The sequence below is a fragment of the Didymella exigua genome, assembly GCF_010094145.1.
Source record: "Didymella exigua CBS 183.55 unplaced genomic scaffold M421scaffold_1, whole genome shotgun sequence".
Lineage (NCBI taxonomy): Eukaryota > Fungi > Ascomycota > Dothideomycetes > Pleosporales > Didymellaceae > Didymella > Didymella exigua.
This window is the reverse complement of record NW_022984775.1, coordinates 511,023-530,421: the sequence shown is the minus strand read 5'-3', so window position 1 is coordinate 530,421 and position 19,399 is coordinate 511,023. Positions and strand designations below refer to the sequence as shown.

Below are 19,399 nucleotides of genomic sequence, written 5' to 3'. Positions count from 1 at the left end.
TTCCTCACCCCATCCAAACACCTAATGCCTCTCTGCCGCGCCGCAGCAATGTCACAGGCACTCGCGGGCTATTGTATCGAAAGCAGTCAAGGGCAGCCGCGGCAGGGATGCAGCTGCCGGTTAGAGTTGCTGACCCGCACATAGTGCAGCCGCACAGACACCGTGCCACACCGTCGGGTACGGGGACCTGAGTCACGTGGTACGAGTGAGAGCGCGTCGGCGGACCGCAAGGTTTGTCTCGAGAGGTGAAGAGCCTGAGAGGCCGGATTGAATACCGGATGCTACGTATCCAATGATCCATGTGAGCTGGGGTATACCAACGCCTGCCAATCCCCCAAAACATGGTCGAACGTGTCGAAATATACGATATTGATGTGTGACGTGCTCTCCAGGCGAGCAGTCACAGCTCGTCTCCCCACTCCAGGACATCTATCTTCTTGCGCGCGAGATCTCGCACGGACGGCCTGCCCTCGAGGCTGCGCGGCCACGATTTGCTCTTGTCAACCTGTGCTTCTCAGTACTTGCGCGTCTCGCTCCCAGGCCCGCCGGTGCTCTTGTGCCTCCTTGGAGCTGGGGTTGCGCTTACCCATTTACTCCCCGTCGTGGCGGACAACGCCTCGTGCGCCTTGACAAAGTTGCGGTACTCGTTCCCTGTCCCTGTCTCGAGCGGAGAGGCTGATGGTTCCGAGCTGTACAAGCGAAGCCGGTTGCCGAAGCTGGATCGCGAACTCTGCAGTGTCGAGGCCGTCTGGGCGGAGGTCGATGCTGGCGCAGCGCGGGATGGGCTCGCGTGACGGACCTGCGCCGTGCCGTTGACACGAGCCGAGAAGGCGCTGCTGGTTACCGTAAAGGGAAGAGACTTCCGAGACGGCTTCTTTTTCGACGGCGTGCTTGCTGGCTGAGCAGGCGGCGGCATCGGGGAGTGGGCCTGTCGCGGAGTAGACTGTCGTGGCGACGGCTGTAGGGACTCGTGAGGGAATTGCTGTGCTGACTTTCGACGCACTGGATGAGCATCCGAGAAATGGTGCGAAGACGGCCGAGAAGGTCGCTCAATCGGCTGAACACCGCATTCCTGGAGTGCCTGCTCCAAAGCCGCTCTAGTCGCGATGACGCCCTTGTTGAAGATTGCGTCGCGGATCGTGTCCTTGTAAAAGCGTATGTACTTCATGGGCTCTTCTCCAGATTCAATGCAATCCGCTGCATATTGCGCATAGTCTGTCCGATTGCGGACGATGAAGTCGTCCCACATCCATTTGGGCACCATTTTATCCTCTCGATCGAGCTCTTTGATCAGCTTGCACTGGTTTGCAAAGTGCTTCGGATTGGCTTTGTACTCGGGATACGCAGACTTGAACTTTTCAAAGACTGTGCAGGAGGCTGAGCTGTCGCCGGGAACGGCAGGTGAGACCTGCTCTGTGCCGAGTCGAACCTCTCGGCTTGGTGAGCTCGGTTGGCCGAGTGCAGGCTGTGGTCTGGCCATGGGCCTTGGCGCAGATGTAGACGGTGGCTTCTCCTGCGACTCCGGTCGAGGTGCTGGCAGGCTCGCAGGTTGCGGCCGTGCTTCTGCTCGTTGCGCAGCAGGAGGGCCCGCGGGAATGGCTTCATCTGTAAGGGGTACTGCCACTGGACGCAGGACTGGGCTGGGCGTCGCGTAGAGACTTTGATGGCGAGGCGACATAGCACCTGCTACTGCAGCATTCGTTTCTTCCATCTGGGCCTTTTCTCTGGCATCAGAGTCTTCCATTCTCGAGTCCGAATCCTGTTGTACAGGCCCGGTGGTCACCGATCCTTGTCTGCTCTCGGCACCCGTAGTTGGCTTTTGCCGTTGGATCTGTTCAGCTTCTCTGCGCTGCCGGATCATGGTCTCGGGATTGAGGCCTCCAAAAGCATACTTTGGGCGCTTGGCCTTTGCACTTCGCCTGCGATCAGGAGGAGACGCTCCACGCTTACGTTTGACGAGACTAGGCGTCTCTGACGGCTGCCGGGACGGCCGTCCTTCAGGTTGCGCCGGTACTGGCATTGCGAGCTCAGCGGGTGTTGTTGCGGGCTGTTCGCCCGAGCTTGAGTCTTTTGGTGGGCGCTGGGCAGACATGGGTGTTGGCTCTGGTGGCGCTTGGATGGCGGCTGCGATTCCTGCTTGTAGATTGCGCTTTTGCTTTCCACCGTCACCTGGCAGCACCGATTCCATCAGGGGGTCTTTGTGAACAAACGTGCCGAACATGGACATGTCTTGGGCATCATCATCAGCCACAACCTGGGCATCTTGCGTCTCAGCCTGTAGATCGGCGCTCACTTGAGGCTGATGGTCGTCGCTGCCCTTGCGAAGACCATCCAGCGTGGTCTCTTCCACTGCCGAGGAACTCGGGTCTTGATGACATGTGCCTCGTACAAAAGACGCAGAAGACGAGTTGCTGGCTGATCCTTGTGTCGGACGACACACTGTCACAGCAGGTTGCTGCCCGTTCTCGCCCTTGACGTGGGACGTTTCCTTTACTTGTACGACAGACTTGGTGCTTGTTTCGGTAGGTAGATCGTGACGCTGGGCAGGACGCGAAGTCGGTTGTGACAGATCTTCACCCAGTGCCCGAGGGACCGAGGTCTCCAGTTCCGTGTCGTCGTCACTGTCGAGGGCTGCGAGTTGCGCCGGGGGCGAGGATGGCGGAAGCTCTTCTTCGTTCCCGCGCGAGGAGACGGGGAGCGTAGACAGTGGCGGCTGTTCGCGTCTCGCTGCAGGCTTCTGTGATTCTGCTGTTTCTGCTACATCTTCAGGTATTTCAAGGCTGGAATCTGGAGGGAGCCCTGGGTGCGGTATGGTCGGACGTTGCGGCGGCTGCGGGCTGGGTGAAGTGTGCCAGGAGACTGGACTGGTGGGAGCTTCGTCTTCAGACTCCGTGTCCTGCTCGTCCGTCGGCTGAGGGGCAGAATCAGCAGGGTGAGACGCGGACGATGGAGTGTCGTGGAATGAGCCCGAGCTGGTCGCACCCTCGAGGGCAGCCTTTTCGTCCGTCATTCTGCTGAAGATGACGAAAAGACTGGTGGGCACGTTCGTCGGAGGAAAGTTTGCTTGTTTGGCCCAGCTTTCGGGCTGGTTGAGAAGGTAGCGCTGGTCGTCGGGCACGGTGGCAGTGAGCCGATTGAGAGCAAGTCCCTTCATCCACGAGCACTCGGTCGCAGACTTGTCTTTGCCGACGTTGCTCCGCTGGGGTCGAGGTTCGGAGAAAGAGGGCTTCTTCGCGGAGGGTCTTGATGGCGACGCGGTGTCTGCTTCTCGCGTGTGCTTCTTGTCCTTGTCCTGCGGGGGTTGACTTGCTTGCGGGGGTTGGCTTGCTTGCGGGGGCTGACTTGCTTGCGGTGGTTGGCTTGCTTGCTGGGGTTGACTTGCTTGCGCGAGTGGCTTGTCCATCCTCTCGGGGCTGGGTCGTTGGGGAGATGGCGGTGGCTGCACTTTTCTTCTACTCAAAAGCGACAACAGCTGTGCCTGCCTTCGCCGGTCGTCTGCTGAGCTGCCGGAGCGGGACTTGAGCTCTGCCCTTTGTGTGTTCCCTGCCAACACGGGCTCCATTCTGTTGATGCCCACAAACGAAACCTCGTCCTCGCTCGGCGGCGACCTTGCCAGGTGCTGTATTTGCGTGCCAAACGGCATCTGCGTGTGCATCGAGGCAACCTCGTCGAGCGGCCCGTCGGCGCCAGCCATGTTGTGGATGACGTCGTCTGGATGCTCGTCGTCTGGATGCTCGTCGTCTGGATGCTCGTCGTCTGGATGCTCGTCGTCTGGACGCTCGTCGTCTTTTGGCTGCAAGCGCAAGCTCCGGCCGTCGTCTTGCACGCGGGCGTCGTGGATGCGCTGCAGCGCCGACGCTATCTCGTCGGAGCGGTTCAGGACCGATGCGATGCGAGGGAGGGTGCCTTGAGCGACGTCGACACAATCGACAGCATCTAGTAAGATGCAGAGTTTGCGGCGTGGGGGGCCGTATGAGGTGTAGCGTATAGTGAACTTTTTGACGGTCCAGGTGGTGCCGGCAGCAATTTTTCGGCTGGGATGTCGTGCGCGCAGATTGTCCAGACAAAGCGGCGTGAGGGACGTCTCGGTGGTGTGGAGGCCGTCTGTGATGGTCAGAGGACTGGTCTGCACAACGCAAGGGTTAGAGGGTTAGGACGGCAGCGGGACATGGCAGTGGGTGGTGCCTCACCTGCAGCACAAGCACATGCGCCTGCTCGGGGCCAAAGGGCACAATAATGTCGATGCAGGAGCCGTTGTCGTGGTACAACCCTGCCCACTTGTGGTCGACGGCGGCCGAGGGCCTGGCGGACGCTGCCTTGGCCTTGTTCTTCTGCTCGAGCCAGCAGTGGCCGAGGTCGAGCTGTTCCTTGACCTCTTGGTGCAGCCAGGGCGTGAGGGCCAGGGCCATGGGGCGACGCGTCGGGGACGCGCCTAGCTTGGAGAATCTACGAGGGCCCGGCGGTGGATCGCGCAAACTCGGCAGCGGGCGGGGCGAGTGAGCAGCGCAGAGGGCGGGAGGCCTGCGATGCGCGAGACGCCTGCGATGCGTGAGACGCCTGCGATGCGTGAGACGCCTGCGATGCGTGAGAGCGCCTGCAATGTGCGCGCCTGTCCACTGCCTGGAACTGCCTGGGACTACCTGGGACTGCCTGGGACTACCTGGGACTGCCCGGGACTGCCCGGGACTGCCCGTCCGCTGCACGCTCACTGCGCCGGGGACGAGGCTGAACCAACCCACGGCGGGGCGGAAGAGAGCTCCGCAACCGCGACTTGGCCGGCTCCACCACAGCCCCGAGAGGGCCGACGAGAGATGACGCGCGGGCGGAATCAGCGCGATCAGGTGCACGACCGTTGACGCTGTCGCCGTTTGATCAGTCGCAGCGCCCGCCAGCCCACCGCGTCTCAGCTTTCAAGAGCCCGCCCCTCAACTTTCAAGAGCCCGCCCAAGAGCGTCGAGCATGGCCAGCACCCAGCTGCTCCCTCGCTAAGCCCCCTCCCCTCCCCCACCGCGGCGACCGCATCCGCTGCCGACTCCCCAGCTCGCCCGCCGCCGACTCCCCAGCTCGCCCGCTGCCGACTCCCCAGCTCGCCCGTCGCCAGCTCCCAGCTCGCCCGCCCGGCCGGCCGCCCGCCCTCAGCACGCGCGCCGCGACGACGCCTGATGATACGTCGACCGCCATGGCCCGCGACTCGCGCGACTCGTTGCATGCGACGCTGCACCAGCTGCACCAGGCCGCCGCCCACTCGCACTCGCTCACCACTTTCGACGACCTGACTGCGCCACCCGCCCCCGCCGCCACGGGCGAGCCGAAGGGCATAGAGCTGGTGCAGGGCGGCCTGAGCGGCCTGTACAGCCGCATCCGAGCGTCCGTTGGCGGCGGGGGGAGGGACGCCGCCGTCGACGGCCCCGACAGCTCGAGACCCAGCGCCATCGGCCGCAGCCCGGGCGGCGCCTCTGCAGTCTCCTCGCCCGTGCTGGCCTCTGTGCCCCCGTCGCGTCTCCAGTCGCCATCCTCGGTCGCGTTTCCCGACCTGCTGCCGCCGCCGCCGCCGCCGCCGCCGCCCTCGCGCGACTCGACCGCCTCGAGTGCCACCGTCACGAGCAAGCTCTCGCTCAACGGCTCCAAGTCGTCCCTCCAGACCGCGCGCTCGCGCCCGTCCGCAGCGCCAAGCCTCGAGCCGATCAGGCCACGGAGAGACGACGACGCGTATGCACACAGCCCTGTGAGCGCCCACGCGCGCATCCAGAGCGGGTCCGCCTTTGACCTGCCCAAGAATGCCTCGGCCAAGGACTTTGCGCCCGGCCGCGCGGCGTCGCCGTCGCCGCGATTTGCGCCGCTTCGAGACGACGGCGCTCTGCGCCGCAAACGAACCAACATGGAGCACGGCGCCCAAGACAGCGACACGGAAGACGACATGGTCGTTGTGGACAGCGACAAGCCTGTCGACACGGCCGGCTTCAAGTTCCCTGCCGATGCTGTCCACGACAGCCCCAAGCAGTTTTCCGACAACGGCTCCGAAGACACGGAGAAGCAGCACGCCGCTGCCCGCGCTCGAACCCCCGTCAAGGCCCCCGAGCCACAGCGTCCACCGCTGCTGAAGATTGGCCCTTCGCACTTGCCCGGCTTCCAAAACTCACGAACCTCGTCCTCTGACGGCATCGGCTCTGTCGTCACGACTTCGACAATGCGCACGCCCACTGTAGCTCCCATCAAGGAGATCCAGCGTCAAGCCCACGCCAGCCCTGCCGTGAACAGCCTGCCACGCAGCGCCTTCAGACAGATGGGCAGGAAGATACTGGACAGGGAGTTCTGGATGAGGGACGAGAATGCAAAGGACTGCTTCAACTGCGGCGACGCCTTCACCACCTTTCGCAGAAAGCACCACTGCCGCACCTGTGGCCAGATCTTCGACTCCAAGTGCACCTCGATTGTCGCAGGCAAGCTCTTTGCGCAGCCGGGCAACCTGCGAGTGTGCAAGCCTTGCGAGAACATCTTGTACGGCCACGGCGACGACTCTTCGGATTACACCGATGACGATCAAGCATCCATCTACGACCACCATCAAGCCGGGGACTTTGACGACGACGACGACGACGAGATTGACCAGCCGCAGAGCGACCACACCAAGATTGGCACCCCGACCATCAGCATACCAATGTCGCGAAAGAGCGGCAGCGAGAAGAAGCGCCGGTCTCACGTCATTGAAGTCGACGCGCAGACGCTGGCCAGGCCAAGCTCCTCGCGGTCATTGCGTTCGCTCGGCGGGAGACCACGTTCTTCTAGTCACAAACGCCACCACTCCAAGCATCAGCACATGCGCCATGTCAGACACGATGACCGTGCGCCCTTTCACCACTATCTTCACGAGAACCCTCGAACTCAACCCAGTCTGCCTGCCTTCCACCACGACAACATCATCGACCCTGACCTTGCCCCGTTCATGTCGGACGATGGCTCCAGCGAGGACGAGCACCCAAGCATCTTTGCGGCCTTGAACGCAGACGCCTCGGCTGCTTCGGGCCTCGAAGGCGACAAGAGTGGCTTCGGCGGCCTTTTGGCCTCGTTGAAAAAAGGCAAGTCGCGTGCGGGAGACAAAGGCGGACCTGCTAAAGATGGCGACAACGGCGCGCGGCCAACGAGGCGACGCAACCTGAGCGTCAGCAGCATCACGCACCGTCCGTCACCACGACGCGCCAAGAGCACCAACCTGCTGAGACCATTCACTTCAGGCTTTGGCGCATCGCAGTCCGGCACCCCACAACTGCGTCCGTCTCCGTCGCCGACCCCGCCTGGCACGAGCATCACACGTAGCGCATCCATGCAGGGCGGAATTTTCCCAAAGGTCGAGCTCAACAAAGCCAGTCTCGATCATGCCCGCAAGCTCCTTGCGCAAATGCTGCGCGACGCAGCCGTTGCGCACGTCTCCAGCTGGGAAAAGGCCCTCATTCCAATCTTGCGCCAATGCACAGACGACGTCAACCCAGACGTGGACAGGGGCGACGACATTGACGTCCGCAACTACATCAAGCTGAAGAAGATACCTGGGGCAAGGCCGCGCGACACAGCGTACGTGTCAGGCGTCGTGTTTACCAAGAACGTCGCCCTGCGCAGCATGCCACGCAACATTCCCAACCCGAGGATCATCATCATCACATTCGCCATCGAATACGCACGCCATCAGACGCACTTTCTGAGCCTGGAGCCTGTCATCGCGCAGGAGCGAGAGTATCTGCGCAATCTGGTCAGCCGCATCGCTGCTCTCCGGCCACACGTTCTTTTCGTTCAGCGCAACGTGTCCGGCTTGGCTTTGGAGTTCCTCGACGACGAAGGCATCGCCGTGGTCTACAACGTCAAGCCCACGGTGCTCAACGCCATCGCCAGGTGCACGCAGTCGCGCATGATTTCATCGGTTGACAAGCTCGCCATCGATCCGTCTCACCTAGGACGCTGTGGGAGCTTCGACGTGCGCACATATGTGCACAGGAACACCAAGAAGACGTACATCTACCTGTCTGGCTGTCAGAAGGATCTCGGCTGCACCATCATCCTGCGAGGTGCCGAGAACCACGATCTGGTCAAGCTGAAGCGCGTTACAGAGTTCATGAGCTACGTGGTGTACAACCTCCGTCTCGAGACGTGTCTGATGCGGGATGAGTTTGTGGACACGCCGACAGAATCCGTTGTTGATCCTCACGCCGTCGGCGACGATGCGCACATGGAGAGCATCAACGACGCGATAGCCAATGCCGCTGGCATTGAAACTCACTCTGGCGACTTACCGACGAGGGATGCTGCACCGTCCTACTACAGCGATCTGGTGGAGAACCACCGCACAAAGGTATTGTCATCATCACCGTTTGTCAAGTTCATGCAGCCCTATCTCCTAGAGCAGGCTCGCCAGTACGAGAGGAAGCTCGGCTCGCTCCGGAAACTAAAGGACCAATACCCACCCGCGACAGGCGACGAGGAGGATTCGACGCACGAGAAGTTTGAGCTCGTACAGCCAGAAATGGTACATGGAGTCGTCGAAGGAGCGTCAAAACCGATGCGCGACTTTTTGTCTGCCGTGCACGCGTCCGAATACGACAAGGCTCTGCACAACTACGAGACGCAAAAGCGACAATGGGAAGCTTATCTCTCCGGCAACACGGACCTATATGATCCGTTCAACCACCAGAAGATTGCCGTCTTATACAGTGTGGTCAACACCACGACCTCGACGCCATGCATCGGGCCTGAGATTATTGCGCTTGGTTTCTATCAAGAGCACGATTACGACGACGGCTTCACCCCAGACTGTACTCTCGGCCAGTATGTCGAAGATCTGTGCACATCAGCAAGCGTCGTCTGCGAAGTCGACGGGTGCAACCGCCGAATGCTCGACCATTCGCGTCAGTACGTGCACGGCGAGGGACAAATGACCGTCGTCGTCCAAAAGCATCCTCCAAAGCTCAAGGGTTTGCACCAAGCCATGCTGATGTGGAGCGCTTGCAGAGTCTGCGGGACCGAGACGCAGGCGATTCCCATGTCTGAATGGACCTGGAAGTACTCATTTGCCAAATACCTAGAGTTGACGTTCTGGAGCACGCAGCTGCAATCCCGCGTAGGCTCGTGTTCTCACGACATCCACAAGCAGTACGCACGCTACTTTGGGTACAACAATGTCGCGCTTCGCATCCAGTACGACCCCGTCACAATGTACGAGGTGATTGTGCCAAGACCAAACATCACCTGGAAGGTGGACAAAGATCTGAAGCTCAAGAACGAGCAGTTCCTGAAGATCGAAGAGCGGCTTGACTGTTTCATGGCTTCTGTGCGCTCACGCATCAAAAGTATCCACGTCGAAAGCGTCATCCCGGAAAAGGTCGAGGCATGCAAGACAGAGGTCGAGCGTCTCATCAAGCGCGCGAATGACGAGCACGAGTTTCTGCGGCACAAGCTGCAAGACAAGTACATGAACTCAAAGTACTACGAGATCATCCCGCTCAATCGCGCCATTCGTGCGATACAAGAACGGGCCATTGCGTGGGACGAAACCTTCATGGACTTTGAGCAAGTCTTCTTTCCATCTGAGAAGGATATTCGAAGGCTTGCCACCCTGCAGCTCAAAAAGCTGTTCCTCGAGCGCGACGAATCCAGCACGTCTCTGACTTCGGTCGATGAAGGCGTAGAGTCTGGTGAGGAAGAGCATGGGTACGACGACAAGGATGACCTCGCACTGACGCCGATGCCGTCGAGTATGTCTCCAGAAAAGGCCACTGACATGTTGACATTGGTGGTGAAGGAGGATGGAGACCCACCCAACGATGATGATGCCACTCCTTTAGCAGAGCGACCGTCTACACCACTCATCATTTCCGACTTGCCCATACAGACACCTCGCGAAGCCGTAGAGCGCGAGGATGTGAAGCACCTGGATCTTGCAGTGTCGTCGGACTTTTCTGTCGCCCCAACCAAGGACGAGCAGCTGCCACAGACACCCACCCTGTCTCCTGATGGAAAGGAGTTCGATCCAGGATCGCCTACCCCGACGAGCCACCCGAAGATCAACCCCATCGACAAGTCTCTAGCAGACGCCATTGAGAATATGCAAGGTTCGCCATCGCCATCGCCATCGCCAACGCCACACATGACACTGGAAAGCAAGATTCCGCGACTGGTAGAGACCATCCGGCGTGAAACACCAGCCCGACCCGCCTCTTTGGCACGCACTCAGTCTCAACCTGGCAACATACCGAAGCATCCATCGACGCTCCCACCCGCTGTGCCTTACAAACCAGAAGTCCTTCGACCGACGTTTAATGAATCGCAGAAAGCTTTGGAGCGCATGACTGAGCGTTTGCGTCTTGGTATCTCAAAGCAGTCAAGATCAGTGTCCAGGATCCCGCGCTCTGTACCCTTCAAGACTCAGTCCACCAAGGTCTCCAAGCTCGCGGAGCACTTCGAGCAGTTGTCCCGCGAGTTCCAAAAGGAGCGCACACGCGAGCGTTACCGTGCAAGGGACAGACAAGTGCGCGCGTACCCGCTTGCATCTTCCAAACCCATCGTCGAGGTCTACAAGGATGTACACGATGCTGTGCAAGAGAACGCAGCATCTGATGAGGACGCGCCGGTCGAGTCTCCACCCCGCACAAGCGTCGACAATAGTACTCTCGACGACAGTGCGGTCACGGAAATGACAGACGTAACGACAGCTCCACAGTCGCCAGTCGACGAGCGCCAAGGCCGAGATCCGCCAGCATCTCATACGGATGCTCTCACTGACAGCGAGGAGTCACCAAAGGCTGACAGTCACCCCACTTCTGATGCCGAGAACGACGCGAGCGATGTCGAGATGGCTCCAGAAGACGTCCCCCTGCCAGACAGCATCTCAAGCTCGCAGCTTCTCAACATGAGCGACTCACAACTCGAGGCTTCATTGGAGCTGCCCAAGCATGAGAAGACCACACTGCTCAAGATGCTCACCAACTTTTGGTCAGAGCGCTCTGCAAGTGGGTGGGCGCCCCTCGACTACCCGTTCGCTCAGATCGAGCACGTTTGGGAGGACTCTGACATAATCGTTCGTGAAGACGAGCCTAGTTCGATCATCGCGCTGGCCCTGTCAAGTCCGGACTACTTAGCCAAGCTTCAATCATTCCGCGACGACCCATCCGGCATGGACACGGAGACTATGGAAGATTCGATCGAGCGTAACCTCCTCCACGACAAGAACACCAACATCCGTTATGGATTCACTAACCGAGGCGTCAGGGCGCAGTGTAAGATCTTTTATGCACAGTCGTTTGATGCGCTACGGCGAAGGTGCGGAGTCGCAGATCGCTTTGTCGAGTCACTCTCGCGTTGTTCCAAGTTTGAGTCCAAGGGTGGAAAATCAAAGTCCATCTTCCTCAAGACACTGGACGACCGCTTTATCCTCAAGTCGTTGTCGCCTATCGAGGTTCAAGCCTTCTTCAAGTTTGCGCCCAACTACTTCGCCTTTACGCATCAGAACTTGTTCAGGCAGCTACCGTCCGTCATTGCCAAGATGTTCGGCCTCTTTCAAGTCCAGATCAAGACACCCACCGGCCGCGACTTCGACTGGTTCATGTTAGTCATGGAGAACTTGTTCTACGACCGTGAGCCCAACCGCCGCTACGATCTCAAAGGCAGCATGCGCAACCGCAAGATCCAGTCAACAGGCGAGCGTGACGAAGTACTTCTTGACGAAAACCTTGTAGACATCATCTACTCTGAGACGCCTATCTTTGTGCGAGAGCACACCAAGAAGCTGCTCAAGGCCAGCGTCTGGAACGACACGCTGTTCCTGTCACAGAACAATGTTATGGACTACTCACTCATGGCTGGATTCGACGACGGCGAAAAAGAAATCATCGTGGGCATCATCGACTGCATCCGCACGTACACGTGGGACAAGAAACTCGAGTCGTGGATCAAAGACCGCGGAAAGAACAAGCCAACGATTACGTCACCGAAAGACTACCGCAACCGATTCAGGATCGCAATGGAGAAGTACATCCTCCAGGCGCCCAACTGCTGGCACCAGTTCGCTGGGCGTATGGCGGCTGGTGGCGACCGCAGGAGGCTGGTATTCGAGGGTACAGGTGCTGGTGGTCCCGGCCACCAGAGGAACGTCAGCAGCGGAAGCACCATTGGCGGCGCAGGAAGTGGAGGACACAGCAGAGGAGGTAGTTTGACGCAGAAGAGTATCATGGAAGACGTGGGGAACATGGGAGATGAGATCTCGAGAGCGGAGGCCCGAAAGATCAAGTAGAACCGTCCTTAAGCATAGCGAGGGAGCATGGAGTTTTCTGTTTCGAGCGGCATCGTCGGACTTGCACGCATTGCTACGCATACCTAGCGGAATGAGTATATCTTGTTGTAGAGGTTGGTGTTCTGCTGTTCCGTCCACTGACAAAGAGTAAGGGCGTTGATGCCACATGTGGCAGATCAAGTGACCTTTCCCGTCAATGACCACAGAACTCCCTTCCGTCCCCACACCTTACCTACCCCGCTTCAGCACATCTCGAACAGGACTTGACAGTCATGTCACCATATCACGAGCGACAGGGCTGCCTTGTCCCGTATCACAATCGTGACCCGGGCAAGCCTGTTTGTCTGCGTCACAAGACCGGCCTCTCACAATTGCGAATTGTGGACTTTTTCCAGTCTACCCAATACGGGTTTCCTCAAACGTGTGATAGGCCGCGCCGATCCAAAAGCTCTGTGCAGTGTTGAGGCCATCAAAGATGTGACTCGAAGACAAGGTCGTGGAGCACGACGCCTGCGCAGGTGTCACCAAACGGGCGTTGTGCTACGTCTGCAGATTGACAGCGACGCTAACCATCTGGGTACAGCATCATGTGTCTAGACTCCTCATGTGCTGTTCCGTCAAAGGAGCTTCGTTTGTACTTTGTTCACCAGCCTCACGGCAAGCGCCACGTCAGTCGCTGCTACTTAAGCTGGCAAGGCCTCATCTTCGACCCTGCTGTCAGTAAACGGTCGCTTCTGTTTGCAACGCTCAGTGACGACTTCAAAGCAACAGCACCTGGCTGCCTTCACCACGAGTCTACACAGTTTCACGCCTGTTGACTCTGGCACTCCAACCACACACTTTGCATTTCAGTTTCCCATCCGCACAAGCAACACCTCAACGTCAACAGCAATACACCAACCACACTCTGACTACCTTTAGGCCTGTCTATCCCTCTAGCAGACATCTCACCCGAAATGACCGTCATACGTATCGTCTCGATCGCGCTGCGAGTCGCGCAGTTCATCACGGCGGCCGTCGTCCTCGGCCTGACCGCCTTCTTCCTGCACCAGTACGACAAGTACCACATCGGCCCCTTCAACCGTCTTGTCTACAGCGTCGTGATTGCAGCCCTTTCTGTATGGCTCTCGCTCCTCTGGGTAGTCCTTCCCCACGCAACCTGGGCTCACTTCGGCACCGACCTCATCTTCTGCGCCGCCTGGTTCGCCGTCTTCGGTCTCCTGCAGGACTACTACGACGACAGCATGAAATGCGGCAGCATGTGGGCGTGGAACAATATCGACCTCACTAATAACTACTGCGGGCAGTGGAACGCTGCGCAGGCGTTTAGCTTCCTCGCCGCAGTATTCTGGTTCGCGAGCTTCATTGTTGGTATCCTGGCCTGGAGTAAGGCGAGACACTCTCCTGTCGCTACGGATGGCGCGCCTGCAAGGTAAGTTTCTGATCGTAGTTGGTTCGCTCTCAAAGTCGAGAGCTTCTATCCGGTTGCAGATGATGCACAGACGAACTCTGACTACATGCCATTCATCTAAAATTCCTCCTCTTACAGTCATATCTTTCTGCAACACAGGAGGTACGTACATCTGCTGACAGGCGCAGGCGTGGTTTCTTCCGCAGAGCACCCAGGTCTCAGGTTTAAATTTCTGCAAAATCTTGTGCAAAGGAGCTCCGGGCAAGAGTTTGTGAGATGACACAGCTCAATTTGAATAACAAGGACGTGAGTGGCCATGCAGGAGCTCTTCTGAGGAGGGGTCTGGACTGGAGCGATGTGAATCATGGATAAGGGCGTTCAATCTTTTTTTCTTTCTTGGTTATGGATTGGTAGCTGGCATGCAACCGCTAATGGACACAAAGGGGCAGGCAACTTGCAGAGTCTTGGGTAAGCTATGGAATTACAAGGCATGAGTTCAACTGGCACATCATAAGGCATGAGCTGTGGAATTACATCTATTTCGACAAGTAGGCTCCTCACCGTGCTGGCACATGTCCTACCCTCATCGTGCCACACTTGCGATCGGCAGAGTATTCTGTGCTTGTGAATTCATTCAGGACCAGATATCAGAGATTGATGTCCAGAAGCAGAACGAAGATGATTTGACCCATCTTATCACCATGCCGTCACGCTAACCTCTCCTAGTTAAATCTACCGGTCCGTCCCGCGAGCACGTCAGATAGCCACCCACACCCCGCCATACCCCTCGTCAAGTCCCCTCTGACATGTTCCTCGAATCGTCACACCTCGGTCCATCTCATCGACGACTTCCACCATGACGACTAGTCTTGCTACAGTCGCAGTCATCTCAATCGGCCAGATGGGCCTTGGAGTCGCATCCCTGCTGCTCGCGCACGACTTCCGCGTCATCACAAACGTATCGGACCGCAGCGCCGCGACTCAGGAGCGCGCAACGTCTGCGGGAATACAGCTGCTATCCTCCGACGAAGACGTTGTGCGCGAGGCAGACTACATCCTCAGCATCGTGCCGCCCGCAGCCGCCCCCGCCACCGCGCTCCGCTTCGTCCGCGCCCTGACCCGCGCCCCCCGCGACCGCAAGGCGCACGACCTGTGGTTCCTCGACCTCAACGCTGGCTCGCCCGACGCCGCGGTCGCGCTGCAGGATCTGTTCGCCCGAGACGCGCCGAGCGTGCGCTTCGTAGACGGCGGCATCATTGGGGCCCCGCCCGCGCGCAGGGATGACGGCTCCTGGGCCCGCCCCGGCGTCGCGCTGGCAGGTCCGCACGCGCTGTCCGCGGCGTCTGAGCACGGCGCCCGGCTCGCGGCTGTGCTCGACGCGCGGCATCTCGGCCCCGCCGTCGGCACCGCGTCCGGGCTGAAGGCGTGCTTCGCCGCGCTGAGCAAGGGTTTCACTGCGCTGGCGCTGCAGTCGTACACCACGGCGGCGAGCCTCGGTGTGCTTCCTGAGCTGAGGCGGTATCTGGATGTGTACAATCCCGGCGCGAGGGAGAAGGCGGAGCGGGGCATCGTCGGGTGCACGACCAAGGCGTATCGGTGGGTTGGGGAAATGCACGGGATTGGGGACACGTTTGCGGTGCAGGGCAGGTTTGGGGCGCAGGCGAGCGTTTTCAGGGAGATTGCGGGCGTGTACGAGGGGCTTGCTGAGGTGGTGGAGCGGCAGGGTACGAGTGGACTTGACGATGCGGAGGCTGTGGTTGGCAAGCTTGGTGAGCACATGCGACAGCGGCGACGGTCCGTGTGAGCAAGCAACATGTTCATGTGTATTTGCGCCCCTAGCCTGATCCTTACCCGCCGCACGCCCTCACTGCAAATTGTCATAGATCGTCTTCTCGCACATGAACCACGCAGGAATCACCTTTGGGTCGCCGTTCGGCAGCACCTGGCCCGCCAAGAACCCAGCAACACCCTTCTCGCGGTCGATCCACCAGAAGCAGTTCGCCAGCCCCATCCACCAGATTGTGTTCTTGCCGCGGCCCGACGGCCCGGCTTCGATCGTCAGGAATCCTGCGTACGTCCAGCCTTGCGGCGGATTGCCGGGCTGTGGGTAGAATTCGGGTGAGGCGTTGACGAGCTCGGGGTTCGCTGGGGGCGGGCCGCCGCGGGCGAAGTCTGGTCTTTGGAACGAAGTGTTAGATGAAGTTTCCTGAAGGAGGCGTGGAAGGGGCATCGTGGAAGGGAGGGCAGAGCTTGACATGTTGCGATCAACGTGTGCAATGTCAGACGAGAGATGCTTACTGGTTCGGGATCTGGTTCTCCCAGAACAGCGCCGCGGTCTCAGGCTTGAGGATCTGCTTTCCTGTTGTGGGGCTGGTGCCCTCGTTCAAGATGGCAGCGAGGATCTTGACGTACTCCTTCGGCTTTGCGAATAAGCCTGCGCCGCCGGATTGGAAGTAAGCGTCTTGTTTCTCTGCGCTGTCTTGCTGGAGCGGGAGGCCATAGACGTGGTCGCGGACACGTAGCTCGCCGCTGTCGGGAGAGCGTTGGTGGATTTCAGCGAGGTTCGAGCGGGCACTGGAAGGGGGGAACATTGTTGCGCCGGCTGTATCGACGCCTAGAGGGGCGAAGATATGCTCCTTGAAGTATTCCCCTAGCCTTTGGCCGGTGAGGCGCTCGAGGACTATGCCGGCCCAGTCGATATTGAGCTATTGCGTGTCAGTACGGATCATCACAGATTGCTATAAGGGAGGAACTTACACCGTACTCCCACATAGAGCCGGGCTGATTGACGAGCCGCGTATTGAGGATGTCGTTCACATCACCCATCTGGCCTTCGATGTTACCTGGTGCGCGCAATCGCGGGTCGAAGAAAGAGTATCCGAAGCCTGCTGTGTGTGAGAGCAGCATCCGTAGGGTAACTTGGTTCTCCTGGTCGACGCCATTGACACCATCTGGATAGACTTGCTTCTTGCTAATTTCGGGGGCATACTTCTTGATTGCCTCGGCGTCGTCAAGACCAATCTTACCTTGCTCGACAAGCTGGAGGAGGCCAACGGCGGTGACGAGCTTTGTGCAAGAGGCGATCCAGAAAAGAGTATCTTCATTGACGGCTTGCTTGCTGTCGATGCTGAGGTTTCCTGCCTGGTGCTCCACAAGGGTCTTTCCGGATTTGTCGACAGCGTGGAAGGCGAGGCCTGGTGCGCCGGACGGTCCTTCGCTGGTCACTGCATCGAGAAGTTGCTTTACGCCCTGTACACCCTGATCAGAGAGAGGCATCTTGAACAGTGCGAGTAGTAGGTTGAATGTTGTTTGAGTGTCTATCGACTGCTGCGTAGCGGCTCCCGAGCTGAGGGGTCGAGCTGAGGGGTCGAGCTGAAGTATTTGTACGTGGCAGTGAGACGCCCAGACGCCAGCATTCGCCCGACCGTATGGCCTAGTCATCTCTCATGCGCTGTACCATTGACTGCTTCAACCATCATTTAAAGCAGCCAGAAAGCCAAGCAGACAACGCGAATTGACCCAGGAATCTCTGTGTGACGACCATCGACACGCTTTACTGAGCTTTGGCGCCATCAGCACTTGAATTGCTACATGATATCAAATGGCAGAGCCCTTACAGTCTGTCGTCCGCACGTGTACCCCGCAGCGGGGGTTAGCGTGTGGAGCTGAGTTGTGAAGCTATGGCCATCGAAGCTGCGCTTAAAGAGGGGCTGGCTTAGCTGCACCCGAGGTTCTGCACGCGGGGAGCAGTCAAGATGCTTCTGAGAAGCTAATGCTGAAAGGGTACCGAGTTTAGCTTCGTGGTTGCACATGGCTAGTAGTGGCATTTCCCGTTCACCTGCCGCGAATTGCTGCAATTACGCCTTTGAGCTCCTTGAGCGCAGCCATAACTAGAGGCACAGCAACTGGGCCCAGTAACGGCAGATAGACAGCGACCTTGTGCTCATCTGGGAAGTAGACCTGGCCGACCATGGAACGTTCGAAGAACGCCTTCTCAGCCTCCATTTCCGCAACTCGCGCGTGTTCGAGAGCGCTCTGGAATTGACCTTCTCGAAGGAAGTTACATGCTTGGTGAAGATGAGTGATGGTTGAGTCGACGGATTGGGCTACATTGTCCGGTACCGGAATAGAAGGCATCTTTTGATAGACTTGGGCCAGTGCGCCTAGCGTCGAGGAGGCCGAGAAGATGAGTGATGCAGCTCGCACACGTTCAAGGGTCGATATGCGAAGAGGCAACGATGCAGGAGCCTGTGGTAAGCCGAATAATGTCGTCAATTGGTCCGAGAAGGTGTGCATGGCCGGTGCGAGGTCTTTGGCGGCCAAGACGTTGGTTGTACTTGAGCCACTTGGAAGGTTCAGAATGTGAACGCCACCCCATTGAGGTATCAACCAACTGTTGCCTGCATTCTCTTTGACGAGCAAAGGAGACTGGCTTGCATCCGGGACGTAGAGGATGAAATTGACGGTAGGCCCTTCGCCGATGCTCGGGGTCAGTGGCCACTCGGCGGCGTTGATGAAGCCGCTAAGATCCTCTCTGCGGAGCGTCCATGCCTTCAGGTCTTCGTCATACTCGGGTTGACGGATAGATGGTGAGAAAGAAGCGTACAGCTGCACCTGAGAGTCGACAGTGAAGTTGCTGATGCCTGAAAAGGACTCGAGTAAAGATGACACATATGTCTTGAGGGCAGCTTCGATGTTCCAAGCGGACGGTGTGTATGAGGGGCTGAACAACGAGAATGTGAGGTGGTAGGTCGGAGCGTACTTCAACACCTTGGTCGACTGCCGGTCCAACTCGATGTACTTCTCGATAGACAACGCCTTGGTTCTAGCAGCTTGCGCACCGGGCTGGGTCGCCAACAGATATGCTAGCTGGGCCTGTTCCTCGGCGAAGACAGTGTGCAGTTGCCGGGCTATAAAGGTAGCGAGCGGTGAGCTGGTCGAGGACTGCGCAGGAAGTTGACTTGCGGAGTAATATACGTCGAGTGTAGGCGAATACGACTGCAACTGCGATCGAGGTGTCTCCCCAGTCTCCACTTGAATCATGCGAACGACCAATGCGTTGTCCGTGTCGTCACTCCTGACGCTCATCCCATCGATGGCAACCTCTTGGGAGGAGTTGGCAGTGTTGGGGGAGGTGGTGGAAATCAGTCGAAGATGGTGCGCGGAGAATTCATTGAGGTCGTCAATGGCATGCTGTGTCAATCTGACCAACTGTTGTGCGTCATGCGAGGGCATCGACGGTTCGACGGCGATGCGCAGAGGGAAGACGGGCTTGCATAGCTGGCTTCGGCGTCAGCATGTGTGTTTGCAACATGGCGTCAAGCGTGCATATACCTTTCCCGCAGCCCAGTCTGTCATATCCTGGAGCGGAAGCTCCGCCCTATAGATGGCTGTCGTCTTCCACCATACTGGCAGCCCCAGCAGGACGACGACAGCCCAAAAGGAGAAGATGGCCGCGCGACGAAGCCATATGCCTTCTTTTGACTCTGCTGGAGGCGCAGTCCGTGCTCTATTGGCTCCTGAAGTAGTCGCAGACGTCTCTTTAGTCGATGCAGCCGTAGATGACGCGTCGGCCGCGTTCGGTGAGGCCATGTTGGGGGTGGTGCTGTTCAACTTCAGGGCTTCGAGAAGATGCACGCTAGAGAAGATGCACAGACACCCAGTTCGCTCATCCCCAGTATCGTTCGACGGTGGGCCACAACACCCGTGCACTT

General features: G+C 58.7%; 6 protein-coding genes across 6 annotated transcripts; 3 read left to right on the top strand and 3 right to left on the bottom strand.

Moving 5' to 3' along the window:
- Positions 1–514: 514 nt before the first annotated feature.
- M421DRAFT_88058 (uncharacterized protein) lies at positions 515–4,207 on the bottom strand (the record flags this gene model as incomplete). The annotated part of the gene is made up of 2 exons (XM_033597629.1): positions 515–4,121; positions 4,191–4,207. The coding sequence occupies 2 exons, from the start codon at positions 4,205–4,207 to the stop codon at positions 515–517; spliced, it is 3,624 nt and encodes a 1,207-aa protein (XP_033454254.1).
- A 972-nt stretch (positions 4,208–5,179) lies between these two features.
- M421DRAFT_97031 (uncharacterized protein) lies at positions 5,180–12,274 on the top strand (the record flags this gene model as incomplete). Its single annotated transcript, XM_033598456.1, has 2 exons — positions 5,180–12,064; positions 12,128–12,274. 2 exons carry the CDS (start codon positions 5,180–5,182, stop codon positions 12,272–12,274), a joined length of 7,032 nt encoding a protein of 2,343 aa, XP_033454253.1.
- Positions 12,275–13,157: 883 nt separating this feature from the next.
- M421DRAFT_110237 (uncharacterized protein) lies at positions 13,158–14,199 on the top strand. The gene is made up of 2 exons (XM_033587183.1): positions 13,158–13,706; positions 13,874–14,199. The coding sequence occupies exons 1-2, from the start codon at positions 13,231–13,233 to the stop codon at positions 13,911–13,913; spliced, it is 516 nt and encodes a 171-aa protein (XP_033454252.1). The 5' UTR covers positions 13,158–13,230; the 3' UTR covers positions 13,914–14,199.
- Positions 14,200–14,541: 342 nt separating this feature from the next.
- Positions 14,542–15,489, top strand: M421DRAFT_50739 (6-phosphogluconate dehydrogenase C-terminal domain-like protein; the record flags this gene model as incomplete). The annotated part of the gene is made up of 1 exon (XM_033594860.1): positions 14,542–15,489. The coding sequence occupies one exon, from the start codon at positions 14,542–14,544 to the stop codon at positions 15,487–15,489; it is 948 nt and encodes a 315-aa protein (XP_033454251.1).
- Positions 15,490–15,549: 60 nt separating this feature from the next.
- M421DRAFT_51066 (beta-lactamase/transpeptidase-like protein) lies at positions 15,550–16,961 on the bottom strand (the record flags this gene model as incomplete). Its single annotated transcript, XM_033594892.1, has 3 exons — positions 15,550–15,934; positions 15,984–16,390; positions 16,443–16,961. 3 exons carry the CDS (start codon positions 16,959–16,961, stop codon positions 15,550–15,552), a joined length of 1,311 nt encoding a protein of 436 aa, XP_033454250.1.
- A 558-nt stretch (positions 16,962–17,519) lies between these two features.
- M421DRAFT_97027 (uncharacterized protein) lies at positions 17,520–19,277 on the bottom strand (the record flags this gene model as incomplete). Its single annotated transcript, XM_033598455.1, has 2 exons — positions 17,520–18,965; positions 19,020–19,277. 2 exons carry the CDS (start codon positions 19,275–19,277, stop codon positions 17,520–17,522), a joined length of 1,704 nt encoding a protein of 567 aa, XP_033454249.1.
- Between the last annotated feature and the right edge of the window lie 122 nt (positions 19,278–19,399).